Source organism: Equus przewalskii, chromosome 1, assembly GCF_037783145.1.
Source record: "Equus przewalskii isolate Varuska chromosome 1, EquPr2, whole genome shotgun sequence".
NCBI lineage: Eukaryota > Metazoa > Chordata > Mammalia > Perissodactyla > Equidae > Equus > Equus przewalskii.
Genome location: NC_091831.1, coordinates 153,243,200 through 153,257,875, shown reverse-complemented (window position 1 = coordinate 153,257,875; position 14,676 = coordinate 153,243,200). Strand labels below are relative to the sequence as shown.

The 14,676-nt window shown below is 33.9% G+C and overlaps 1 protein-coding gene across 1 annotated transcript in view; it reads right to left on the bottom strand.

The window, feature by feature from the left end:
* AQR (aquarius intron-binding spliceosomal factor) overlaps positions 1 to 14,676 on the bottom strand; it is a 95,829-nt gene that overhangs the window by 23,909 nt on the left and 57,244 nt on the right. Inside the window, exons 21-27 of the mRNA XM_008517321.2 lie at positions 13,492 to 13,638; positions 12,635 to 12,704; positions 9,981 to 10,091; positions 7,342 to 7,451; positions 4,653 to 4,788; positions 2,554 to 2,763; positions 592 to 729 (exon numbers count right to left, since the gene is read on the bottom strand). Of these exons, the coding sequence (XP_008515543.2) occupies positions 592 to 729; positions 2,554 to 2,763; positions 4,653 to 4,788; positions 7,342 to 7,451; positions 9,981 to 10,091; positions 12,635 to 12,704; positions 13,492 to 13,638 (922 nt within the window). The remainder of the gene's footprint in view (positions 1 to 591; positions 730 to 2,553; positions 2,764 to 4,652; positions 4,789 to 7,341; positions 7,452 to 9,980; positions 10,092 to 12,634; positions 12,705 to 13,491; positions 13,639 to 14,676) is intronic.

The following is a 14,676-nucleotide window of genomic DNA, read 5'->3' as shown; positions in this document are numbered from 1 at the left end:
CAATTATTACATTGCAACTTCAACTGAGTCACAGGGTAACAGGCTATCATGCCTTTAGCTCTTGGGTCTTTATCTTACGATGAAGTCATTTTAATATCACATCTTACAGTCTAAATAAGAATATTCCATACCCTCACATGGAAAGCTTTTCATTTACTGAATGAACAAATACCTGGGAGTGGATGTGTGCTTAAAACATGAACAGTTCAAGTGTATAGATGTCTAATAGGTGAAAAACACGGTCAAACGTTATTTTTGTAGCTTTTAGTTCTGTTTGGCGATTTTTAAACACTGAAAATAAATTAATCTACCTTAAGTATGAGAACTTGGTTAGACAATCATATGCTTATAATGTTACTTAATGCACATATTACTGATAACTAGATTTAAAAAAATTAGAGTTAGAGTTCACTAATCATATACACATGGGAGGCTATCATCACTTTTTAAAAAAGACATTTTTAAGTAATGATAAATGCGAACTTCAATAAGAGGTGAAATAAATAGCCTAAGTTAAAAAAAAAGAAAAAAGAAACAAAAAACTAACAGCTGAAAAGATGATGAATTAGGAACTAAAATATAGGTCTTTACCTTGAAACCTAACTTGACTAAATCATGTCGTTTTAAGGCAGCATGAGTACAGGTCATAGCAATGATTTTGGCTTCTTTCACCAAAAGGTATTTAGATCTGTCCAGTCCACTTCGAAGTAGTTCAGAGGCTCTGAATTCCTGTGGGGGAAGTAGGAAGTAATGAGAGACTATTTTAGGAAAATAAACATAGTTTATGAATACATTCATACAATCCAATTACTTAGACTTAATTCCTGAGAAATTAATATAAATAAATCATAAACTAAGCCTAAGGAATCATAGTTCTGTTCATTATTAGTTAGATACTAGTTGAGTTCAAATAATAGCTGATGTTCAAACTACAATTTGAACTGTTTTTTGTATAAGCTAAAATATTTACAATATCAACAAGCACATTGAATAAAATATCAATCACCATTGTACCTATAACTGCTTAAGGTCCTTCCAGGAAAATGGAAGGTATTTCAAGTATTCATAACAAAAGGAATTTAATACAGGGGACTGGTTACACAGATGACAGAGGAACAGAAAAGCCAGACAGGGAATGGTGAAGTAGTCCAGAGACTAGCAATAGCAGGAAGTTAGAATTATTCCTAGGCTAACAAGGATAAAGGGAGGAGACAATGATATCAGAGCCCAGGGACTGGGGTACCAGAATAAGCTGGAACCACAGTGGGCCAGGCCAGCAGAATTGAGCCACAGAAGAGACGAAACCCAAGGTAGAAAGAGATGGTGGAGAAATATCCTGGCTTCTCTCTTTCTTCTATTTCTGCCATATTTCTCGTGGCTAAACCCAGCCAGAAGTCAGCTGATAAGGGAAGCCAGGAAATTAAACCTCCAAGGATCAGCCCTAACCTGGACCATGGCAGAAGATCCCCCAAAGGGCGGAGTAGGGGGATGGACAATAGATGGATGACAGGAGGAGCAAACAAGCCAAAGCAGTGCACCTAATATCAAACTTTATCAAATCTGAACATTATGTCATACTTACTTCAGACCTTTTTAGTACTTTTGTTTTGTTTTTTAAATAATTAAAATGTATGTCCTTCTCCTCACTGGCTCCCCAGACAGCTAGTATTACAAATTATATGTTTTTATCCTTTTACTTTCTGTTTATGTAATCATAAAAATACTATAATATTGCTTTGTAGGTTTAAAAATTTTATTATTATTCTATATATTTCTTATTCTGTCTCTACCATCCATCTATCCATCCATTTATCCATACATCTATCCATCCACTTACCCATACCTTGCATTAACATTTACTGAACAATGACTATGTGCCAGATACTCTTCTAGGAAGTAAGAATATAATTATATCTAAAAAATGAGAAAGACAAAAGAGATAAAGCTTCTGCCCTTTTACCTAGAGTAATCCCAAACCTTCCTAATGAAAAATCTGAGCCAGAATGTGATCCCTTTACAGGACTGCTGTACTCTTCCAATGATGTTTTCCATAAGGAATTTTTGAGAAAACTAGGAAATATCCCAGGGATCCCTAGGTTCCAGACATATTCTTCTCTACCCCCTTTGTAGAGTGGTGATTCTTAATTCACTTTAATAATCAGGATCAATCATCCTAACACAGTGACTTTACTTTTTACCTACTGGTCAAGAGGCATGAAGAACTCAGAAGGGCCACAAGGCAAGCTCAAATTCCAATTCAAAGAACCATTGTTGAATCTCCTGATGGAAGCATTCCTTTCTTAAATACTAACACTTTTACACCAGAAAAGCCAGAATAATGGGGATTCAATTCGTATCTTAATTTTTACTTAGTTCTTGAACTAGAACTATAAATGTTTTCAATAATCTCACTTAAAAGTAACAATCTGGCTTGTCAGATTTGAATATTCGATGTATAATAGTAGCTTCTATGTACTTCATTTACAAAAAAAAATCCAAACAACTAAACTTAAAACCTTTAAAGGAAAGTTAAAAGAACTTGAGAATCGTTACCTCAAGCTGAGTAAAGATTTTCTTAATATGCCTGAAACATCCTTCAGCAATTTCCATGTCTTCTTCATAAGATCGGCCTTTAAAAATGGGTTGAGGGGCATTTGCAAAGTATTCATGAAAAGGGAAGAAAGTGGAGACTTCCGTAACATCTGGCAATGTATTACTTTTATTTTTCACTTTGCTGATATACTCTTCCCAACGAGACATTACCTATAAGAAAAAGGAACTTGAGGTTAACTTTGCCAGTAAATTACTAAGCTTTAAATAGTATTACAAAAAAAGAAATCTAGTAAAAGTAAGATCTGCTAGGTAAGAGAAAAGAAAAGCAATCTTTGACCCAACAGGACTCTTTCTTATCTAAGACACTGACAGATTATCCTTCTCTCATAAAAGTAACCTTTAAGATTGTAAAAAAAAAAAAAAAAAAAAAAAGGCTCCCCAGTGAAAAATGTAAAAACAGGAAAGAACCTCAGTATCATCTCATGGGACTTTATCTCAGACATTTCAGATTCTGCATGTATACTCAAGACAGTTTATTAATGATGCTTTAAAAAAAACTCTCTGGACAAAGAAATCCCTTATTTTTTCATTATTCTCAGTTTCTTTCCATATATGGTAAGTCTAGCTTCAGTAGCTTTTAAATCAATTTGGCACTTGTCAACCCTTCTCCTAGACTCTTATAATTTTCCCAATTCTCTTTAGTACATTTATAAAGAACTTCTGGTTAAGCTGAGTGTATATTTGAAAGCTCATTTTATGCCTTCTGTGATGCAGTTCAATTACATCCTGGTATAATGTTGACTATCCTCTACCATGCAATTCCTACTGAATTTCAATTTTATTAATTCTTCTAGGTCTTTTGCTGTTGCAACTTTAGTGTTTCTCAAAATGTGGTCCTTAGGCAGAATATCTGAGAAGCTAAATAAAAACGTAGATTCCTGGATGCCACCTCCTACTATAAGAGAATCTCTGGGGACGGAGCTTGAGAATTTCCTTTTTAAACAACTTTCCCAATGTGATATTTACATGCTGAAAATTGTTGATCTACACTGCGAAGTCTCAAGTTCATACTTACCAAATTTATTAAACTTCCACAATTTATAGATTATTCCTTCTATTTTTAAAAGTAGTTCTCATTGAGAGCCTAGTGATCTTTATTTTGTGCCAAATATGCATTTAAGCATGATCTTTACTCCATTATTCAAAGTTCTAAACAGTCTGAGTCTAATGCAGACTACTTCGCAAGACAATGCATATCTTCCCTGTTTCACAAGAAACCATGAAATCTGCTCATTGTGAATGGACTCAACTGATTTGTGTATCTACTTATAATGAGCATAAACACATTCTTTCATATATATTTTAAATATCAATGTTATAATTTATACCTAAAATATACAAATAGCATTAGTACAAGGAGACTAGTTACACAAAAATCTTCATTATTTGATTATGCCTTAATCTACTTAAAATGATTAGTAAACCAAGTGACTATTAAAGTTTATTTTTACTCATTCTATTTGGCTTTCTATTTCTCATTGGTTTTCAAAAATACCCCTAAAATTAGCCCTAACAAAAGCAAAAGCACATCTCTAAATTTAAGTCAAAAGAATTTTTAACTTTGAAATTAATGTTAAAACATTAATTTGTTTCTGAAAATTTGAAAGAAGAGTATGTTTTTCTTTATTAGTTGTTAATATGCATAGTAAAAATAAGTTACAGAATTGTACTTTGTTACCACTGGGTAGCTGGAATATTTAGTTATATTTTTATAGCAATGAAAAAACGAAAAGAGAGAGAGAGACTAGAAACTTTGTTAACAGCAAGAAAGAAAAAAGAAGAAAAAATTTAAAAAAATACCAACATTGGCCTTTCACTGAATGAGTCATCAAGCTAAGTTATTTTATTTTGCAAAGAAAATTGAACTTAACAGGAAACACAAACATTTAACATTCACAAATACAGCTGTGGCAACAGCATATGTTTTAACCTACTCAACAAAAAAATAAGCTTTCAAGAAGAATCTCAAGAACTCATCCAGTTTCCAACAGAAGATCATATTATAATGAAGTATGATTTAAAAACTCTTCATCTCTTACCTGATATAAGAAGAAATAGCCTGCAGTTTCACAAGTATATGAAGCATCTCCTGGAACCCCCAGACTCTTTTGCAATCGTTTGACTTCTTCTAAAAGCTCTATTCTTCGAGCCAGGACATAATTAACTCTTCCATACCTAGAAATTTCAATTAAGCAAAAAGGCAAAATTACGTAATGAAGAGACTGTTAGAGAAACTGACAGCAAAATATTCGAGAAAATCATAATAGAAACTACGAATGGCTAAACAGAAAAAAAAAAAAAACCCAGTAGAAAACATAGTGTATATTTAACTATAAGTGGAAGTTCTTGGGTTATTTCATACCACAGGTACTTAAAGTGTTACCTACAGATCAGTGCTAATCTGCAAATGTGTTACTGGTCTGTGAGGAAGGAAAATCAACTCCATCACTAAATACACTACTCAGTTCAGCTATCTTCCCCTCCCCGCCCCCCCCGCAATAACAAGACCCTCACAAGGAAAGAAACAGTACATTGCATGCTGGTGCTAGTTGATCTCATCACAGACCAAGAACATATAGTTTACAGGTTGGTTGCTTTGAATAGCACTGTTTCACACTAAAGGCTTTGAAAAGTAATTTAAAATATATTTGATCATTCTTTGTCATCCCAGCATGTGGACTGGCACCCGAACCTAGTAGGTTCATAAATATTTGCTGAATGAGTAAGAAAACTGAAATTTAGAGGGTACCTGGCCCAAAGATATGTAGTTAAGAAAAAAAAGTAGTGAAACCAGAATTGGACCCCAAATTCTACACATCTACTCTTTCCACCATAACAAAGTAACTCCTACAACACTTTCACACTAAAAGAGGATTAAAATAGTGTAAACATGCTGTTCTCATGCTCAAAGTTTCGACAAAGGAAAAAGTCACGTTCCCACCTACTCCATAGTTCAGAGATTCACCTCTGAGGCAGCAAAGGATGATCAAGAATAAAAAAGAGATAGAAGACATTGTCTATGTTTTTATGAATTTTCTAACTTAGAAGGATATAAACATTATAGCAAATAATTTTTTCCTGTTTGCTTATCTACAGTTTGAAACTTTTTCTACAATGAACACTTTGGTAATGAGAAAAAAATCGGGATGCTTATAAAGAGTCTATAATCAAATGCCAAAATTCCTGTGCTATAATATTAAATTTAAAAAGCAATATACAATGGAACTCTAAGTAATATATGCTCAATTATTCAGTAAATCTGCACTAAAAAGAGTCAATTAATTTTAAAAACCAATGTACACAATTATAATAGCATGATTACAGCTGATTATTGAAAAAAGACTAACAAAAACTTGTTTGGGAGTAGAAGAATTATAGATGATCACTCCCTCTCTAACATCTCATTAGATTTAAAAAATTTCTTTAGGGAAAATGGTATTACTTTTATTGTGAAACAATATACACTATTTTTCTTTTTAATTATGACAAAGGGAGAGAAACAAAAGAACATGCCCAATGGAATAAGCACACACATACGAACGAGACCTGAGGCTTGGCTTGTGTATCAGAAAGCAAAAAGTATTTCTTTCCCTAGAAACTTGGTAGTAACTGAAATCATTTTTAAAATTCTACTTTAGTTCTATTATTCTTTAAAAACTGTAAATTCTACCGCGATATAATTATAGTATTTAGCATTCCATCAGCACCTATATGTTCACTGAATTCTGGATTATGAGATTTTAGGGTCTAGCCCCCTTTTGTAAGTCAGGTTTAACACCAGGAAACACCCATGGGAAGAATTCGAGGAAGTTATCACTGGCTGATCTAAAATTAAGAATCTAGAGCCTCAAATAACTTCATGTGTGTTGTTCTTTGCCCTCTGACTTTTTAAAAGCTAACAAATGTTTGGTGAGCTCTGTAATAGAAGAACTCAAAATAGAGGCAACATAATAATTTAACACTCTTTTAACTATGATAACACTCTAGTGATGTCTATGATCAGTTTAGTCAAAGGTCATGTTCAATAGCCAAAGGCTGTATTAAATATGTGCAGCTGTTAATTATGTCTATTGTCTGAAATTATGCTTTAAAAATGGATTTAAATATAAATGAAATGAGCTATTATGAAGCAACTTTGAAGGAAAAAACCAAAATACTAACCGCAGAGGAAATGTGATTTGTAAAGTTTTAGTCACTTTACAATATGCAATATTCAACATAAAGTCCAGCTAAAGTGGCAATAAGTAACTGCAATACTACTTACAACCACAAAGCTTATGCTCTCATTAATCTTCAATTGCACTTCATTAAATGAATTGACTTCTTAATTGGTACCTAAACTATATGCAAATTAAACGTCTGGATGAAACGTGAAAGGAATCATGCAAAGTTGTGCAGTTTTAATTTGGCAACATTAAAAATTACCTCAATACACAGAAAGCAAATGGCAGTCTGCAATTTTAAAAAGATGAACAAGATAACTCCCTTCATTGAAATAACTGTATGCTTGAGGAAAAAAATGACACAAACACACAGAACTGGAACTGACAGAGATCACGACCAGACTTTTAGGTCAACCTATAGTCTGAGTAGGTGATGCTAGAACCTTTCAGAATTAAGCTGGATTTTTCATTGCTCTCTTCTCCTGGTGTTTCTTTAGTAAAGAAAAAGAGGAGAAAGCTAAAAATTCTTCGTACACCATGTCAAAACTCATCTTCGTTTCCTCACCTGCTGAAATCTTTCTCTGTCTCAAGCTCTTCTTCTCCATGACCAAGACGCAGGAGGTGGCGCTCATCAATGTCTAGAGCCATGATTTTCTCAAACAACTGGTTCAGGGCCTGGAGGATAAAACAAAAAGGATGACGGTGGTGAGTTTTAAAGAATCAGCAGGCTCCTTTGAAATAACAAAAACTAACCTTTAGAAGGGTAGAAAAGAACAAGCATTGCCCAGTCAGATACGAATCAAAATTGAAACGCAGAAGAAACCATCTTATATTAGGCCATTTATAATTTAAACAAAATAGTATTTTTATTGATTTCTGATATTCCTGCCTATGTATACTTGGCCAAATGAATAACTGGAAACCATAAAAATCATCTACCCATTAAATCTCTGCTTCTAATTTATGAAACGAGAAAGGCTTTGGCTCAGTTTCTATTTCCCTCAAGTAGTAACAATTACTAAAATAATTAATAACCAAGCCAAGTTTCATTTCACTCAACAGAATTTCCATCAGTTGCAGAGAACTGAAAAGTTTTTGTGATTGGAGAAGGACTCTTTCATGGTCAGTGTGTAGGGAGAAAACAAGAGGACCACAGAGCAGAAGGGCAAAGTGCATTCAATTCTTAGGCTGAAAGTCTAAAGATCTCTCTACAACAATGAGCAGAGCACTCATTTATTACAAACTATTCTGATGAAAGCCATTTAGAGGTCACACCTTTCTGCCTATGAAATGGTCAGATTTAGGTTCCTCGAATCCTAGTATTTATTATCTGAACATCTGCAGTTACAAGGTTTTGCAGAAAGGCCAAAGTTTCATGGTATGGAAAGATACACCAATGAAGACATCATACAAAAATTAGGCCCCACTCAAACATCTCTCCTAATTTACCATCAGTCTAATCCTGTCCACCAAGTCAACTTTGAGTGTCACAAACATCCAGGTTATATAATGTAAATATGGACATCCTTTGCTATCAAAATTCTAGCAACTAGAGCTCAGAAACTGAAGAGATAAATTTTCAGAAAAAATTCCACACTATCCAAACTCTTGATAGTCTCTATCCAAAATCTGAGACCCAATATATCAAACCACATGGCATTACTTACTATCCAAACCCAGGAACCATAGATTAGCAGGCAAAAAATACTTCCACATTGCAATCTCAGGAAAAACTGCAAGATTTCATCGTGAATTAGAGTGATGTTGGAGAACTGCTTGAATTATATATATGCAAATCAGATGTGGACAACAAAACAGTTGTGAAAAATCAACAATTTGATAGACATTAAGGAGGACGATTTGATTATCAAAGGATGAAGAAAGGCTCTTAGCAAACAACGAAGTCTTTGGCTATTTTTGCAAAATAATCTTCTCTATAATTGTACTATACAAGTCAATCATAAGTAGAGGATACTGCAGAAGGTCAGTATCAAGTTATAACAAAACTTACTAAGAGATACTATGTTAAAACAACAACACATGAATTATTCTTTTTTCATTCTAAGAATCTGCAAATAGGTAAAATGATTACAGATGAAATTTATTAAATAGAAGAAAATCTTCATAAAATTTGTTTCTTTTATCAGATAAAGTCTCAATCAACCCCCTCCCTTGCACAATTTTTGTATAATACGCCACCATTATAAACTTAAAAACTTCAAAGATATAAAAACATGATAAGTGAATGAAATGGATAGTATTAAGTTTAAAAACCTGTAGATTAAAAGTTGACGAATAAAAGAATTAACTGGCAGTTAGCATTCTAAAAACCCAGTACTTATTTGTAAACCAACTCTTTTAAAAAACTGGTCAACTGAAGTCACCACTGTTAATATGACCCAGAGAAAGCAAGTACTTTCAGAGGTTTAGACTACCCAAGCAAGTTTCATAACATGATTCACGATGTTCTAAGAGCTCTGTCACATTTTACATGACAGCTAATAAATGTTACTTGTTGTTTCCCATATGTATGATAGTGACAGCTTCAGAACAACTATCACCGCATACACACAGACGTAAAGATCATTTTTCAGCCATTATTCACAAGAAAGGAGTTCGTTTTGCTGTTTTAGCTGTTTATAAATGCCTTATGTATTGGACCTGAAATGTACAATAGTCCTTCCATGTAATATAGATGTTCATATGTATATTTCATAAAGATTTAAAATTCAATCCAGTATCAATATGGTTTACACTTATTCTTTTAGGAATATTCATTCTACTAGTAGAAAAATGATACTAGTAAGGGTTAATGCTTTTGGGTTCAAAGTAAAAGCTCTAAGTTAACATGGAAGATGGGTAGAAAAAAGGCAGTTTAATTCAATCCTAATATTTGACCACATACACAAATATTCTTCTTGGCTTTTCCACATTTTGATCCGCTCCATAGAAATAAAAGGTGGTTTTTATATTTTTCTCAACATAGTCTGGTCATGATCAGTGATAATCCAAGAGTAACTGAACAACAAACACTATAGTCATCAGCCTTTCCTGGTATTCTGTGTACCTGTGATCAGGCTAACATACAAGCAGAAGTTTCCATCTTTTCATGCACCCCTTGCTCCTTCTTTACCTTCCTCCAGGTCAACTTCATACATGTGTGCATGCATACACACACACACACAAACACACACACACTCTTACCTGATTGGAATGAGTAACAATCAGAGTCCTCTGCTCTGGAAAATTGTGGTAGATGTTGGATATAATTTGGACTGCCACATCTGTTTTTCCTGTACCTGGTGGGCCCACAACCTAACAAGGAGATGAACACATAATAAACTATTAAGTTATCAAATTGTTAGAAAATGGAAATTCTAAAACTGAAAGATAAAATAAATTTGAAAATTTGCTGGATGAGTTCACAGCAGAATGGACAGAAGAGTCAGTGAACTTTAGGATAGCTCAATAGAAATTACTTAACCTGAACAACAAGTAGGAAAAAAAAAGATTAAAAAACCCCAATCTATGAGGCAATGCTAAGAGGTCTAATATTCATATCATTGAAGTCCTAGAAAGACAGGAAAAAGTATACAGCATAGAAAAAGTATTTGAAGAAACAGTGGCTAAAAATTTGCCAAATTTGGCAAAAGACATAAATCTACAGATTCAAGAAGCTCAGCAAACCCCAAACAGAATAATCCCAAAGAAATCTAAGCCTAGAGACACAATAATTAAATGGTTGAAAGCTAAAAACAAAGGAAAAAACCTTAATAACAACCAGAGAAAAATGATACATTACATATAGCAAAAGGATATTATTGTAGATTTCTCATCAGAAATGATGGAAGTCAGAAGGAAGTGGAATAACAATTTTTTTTTTTTGGTGAGGAAGATCGGCCTTGAGCTAACATCCGTTACCAATCTTCCTCTTTTTGCTTGAGGAAGATAGTCCCTGAGCTAACATCTGAGCCAATCTTCCTCTATTTTGTATATGGGATGCTGCCACAGCATAGCTTGACGAGCGGTGCATAGGTCTGCACCTGGGATCTGAACCCATGAACCCCGGGCTGCCAAAGCAGAGTGTGCAAACTTAACCACTATGTCACTGGGCCAGCTCCTGGAATAATATTTTTAAAGTGTGGAAAGGAAAGAATTGCCAATGTAAAATTCTATGTCCTATGAAAATATCTTTAAAGAATGAAGGTGAATTAAAGACATTCTTACATGAAGGAAAATAAAGATAATTCATTGCTAGCAGACCTGCTCTTAAAAGTGATAAAAGAAATTCTTTTGACAGAAAGGAAATGATAACAGAGGAAACTTGAGATATCAGGAATAAAGAATAAATAGTAAATATAATAATAGACTATTCTCCTCTGGAGTTCTTTAAAATATGCCTGATGTTTGTAAGCAAAAATTCTAACATTGCCTGATGGCACTTTCAATGTATTTAGATGTAACACATATGCCAACTACAACATAAAAGGAGGAGGTAAAGGGACCTTTATGGAGACAAGGATCTTCCATTCAACTTAAGAGACAAAATACTGCTTCTAAGTAGACTATGAAAAGTTAAACATGTATACTGTAATTCTCTAGAATTAGAGCAGCCATTAAGAAAAAGTTACACAGGAGATCTAATAAAAGAACAAAATAAATAAATAAAAATGGAACACTAAAAACTATCCAAATAACTCACAAAGCAGGAAAGGGAAAACAGGAGCACAAAACAACGGGGACAAACAAAACAAACAATAAAATGGTAGGCCTAAATCCAAAAATACCACTAAGTACATTAAATGTAAATGGTCTAAACATACTAAGCAAAAGACACTGTCAGAATGGATAAACAACATGCCCTAACTATATGCTGTCCATAAGAAACTCATTTCAAATATAATAGGTAGGTTAGAAATAAAACAATGGGAAAAGATATATCAAGCAAACACTAACCAAAAAGAAGTTGCAGGGGCTATATTAATATCAAGGTAAACTTTAGAGCAAAGAAAATCACTAGTGACGAAGAGACATTACATTGATAAAGCATCAATTCACCAAGAAGACACAACAACCCTAAATGTATATGTACACATGCATAAAGCTTTAAATACATGAAGCAAAAACTGACAGAACTGAAAAGAGAAACAGAGAAACACAAAGTTATAGTTGGAGATGTCAATACTCCTCTATCAGTAATCAACAGAAATAATAGGTGGAATATCACCAAGGACAGAGAAGTACTGAACAATACCATCAACCAGAAGGATCTAACTGACATATACAGGACACTTCATCCTAAAACAACAGAATACACATTCTTTTCAAGTGCCCATGGAATATTCACCAAGATCGATCATATCCTGGGCCATAAAAGAAACATTAACAAGTTAAACAAACAAAAAATTGAAATCATATAAAGTATGTTCTCTGACCATAAGGGACTCAGACCAGAAACCAGTAAGTGAAAGATAACAGGAAAATCTCCAAATACTTGGAAATTAAACACACTAAAGTCAGTTGTCGGTAGACTTTTTATGTAAAGAGCCAGCAAATAAATATTTCAGGCTTTGTGGGCCCTACAATCTCTGTTGAAAGTATTTAAACTGTGCTATTGTAGCACATAAGCAGCCATAGGCAGTACATAGACAAATGGGCATAGCTCTGTTCTAATAAAACTTTATTTATGAACACTGAAATAAGTAGCAAGATCTCCATATGTATAAGATGGCATGATTACTTATAAACACTTACATTCAGTTGGGTTTCTGCACTTTGTATAGAACACACTCTAAAAATCCGATGCTTACTTCGAGTCTGAATCCATGTAAGAACATGTATAGGAATAATTCTCTTACCATAGTTAGCCCAGGCTGCATTCCAGCACGGATGGCCTCTATCTGTGTATGAGTGAACTGAATTGTATTACTGCAAATAAAGAGTAGATAAAAAGTTGGTTAAAAATACAGATGAATGACATTTAGCAAAAATTTAGACAACAATGACCAGAGGTTTAAAAATCTGCTTTGTATTTGTGCCTCCCAAACTCTTCTTCCGACCACCCCAACCCTTTTTGTGTACGTCTGTGTGTTGTAAAAAATACAAAACATGAGATCTAACCTTGTAACAAATTTTAAATGTGAAGTACAGTATATTTAGCTATAAGCACAATGTTGTAAGGAGATCTCTAGAATTTTTACATCTTACATGACTGAATCAATCTTTTCTGAAAGACTCTCTTCACCCTTGACCCTTCATAGACCAATTAAAACTGAAGGAATCTTATGGAAAGAAAAGGCTACAGCTATTTTTCAATACACTTAGCCCATCCTAGACCTCATTTGAAGTGTCAAAGTTCTAGTCCTCAATCTAATGCCAAATATAATGTGACATTATTAGTCATGCCACACATGCACAAGGGTAGCTACTATATATAATACATGGTCACGAAGTAAAAACCCTGTGCTCGAATTAAGGTAGCCCTCTAATACCTATTTCTCACAGTACCTGAAAATATTTCTTTTTGAAATATGACTACAGGATGACCAAAAATGTCTGAGCTACTCAGCCAGACGACAGAATAGAAGGGAATGGGGTCCAGAAACACAAGTTTCCTGGGATTTTTAAAGAATCAGAAAATTTAAAAATATTACTAATCCATTTGAAATAGCAAACTATTATGCATTATTATAATTGGCATAGACAGTAAAATTACCGTTTGGGTTGGTTGTAAGGATAAGGACCTCTATTAGGAATAACATGAGGTTCAACGATTAAGGTTTTTGCCTCTTCAGTGTCTTCATCTTCCCCGTCTGCATCTTTCCTTTTCTTTCCTTTTCCACTTCTTACTGGAAAAGTTATCCTAGAAGATCAAAACCTTTATTCATTTTTATAACGACCAATAATTTACCAAGCATCTGTCTCTTGCATGACATAGTATAGAGGATAATCAGACGAGTAAGAAACCTTTATGGCCTAAAGGAACTCACTATATGCATATAAATTTTGAAAAAAGGAGATATAAAAGCACTAAAATATATGTTAAAGGTGTTCAGATTAGAAAACATCATCTAGTCAAGCGAGAATCAAAGAAGAAACATTTATATACTTATGTTGCATGCACTGTAAAGTGCTTTACACACTGTCCTTCATTTAATCAGAAAAAGCTTCATGGGACAGGTAGCATCTAAGATGAGTTTCAAAGAATTTAGACATACAAATATGGAAGGAATGACATTCCAGAAAGAAAGAAGCAACAGCAGAGCCTCAAGTATAAGTAGCCATTTTTGCTGGAGTGTAGGGAGAAAAGAAGGCTAGAGAGGAAGGCTGGAGCCTTGTCACGACATCTTTGGAATATGGAATAAACTAAAAATTTAATTCTCTATGTACATTTTTTCTAGTCTTTCTTCACCTTCTGAAAGGATAGATAATATCAACAAAATTGCTAAGAACCAAAGAGGCTAATATTTTGATAAGCAACAGGAAAAATCAGCTTTTACCTAGGGAGTGAAGTGATGCTTGCAGTAAGGCATGTAATGTGTTCAGGTGAGGAGACAGGCAGGAAAGACACTGCCATCATACAGAGTGAAGTGTTAAAGGCCCGGAGAGGTAGCAGTCAGGAACGACACACAAAAAAAATGTATCCTTAAGGCAGAGTCTATAAGGCATAACAGAAGTTATGGGAGTAAAAAGATTCAGAAATAATGCTGAGATTTCAAGACGGGATGACTTGAGGAATGATTTTGCCATTAATAGGATTAGGAAAGTATGGAGAAAGACTGGGTTTGAGTGTTATAAAGGATATATGTTTTTAATATGTAGAATTATTATATTTATATTTAACAGTCAATTAAAAGTTGTATGTTCTAACTTCCAACTAAGAAAGTTGGCAGTTTGCTAC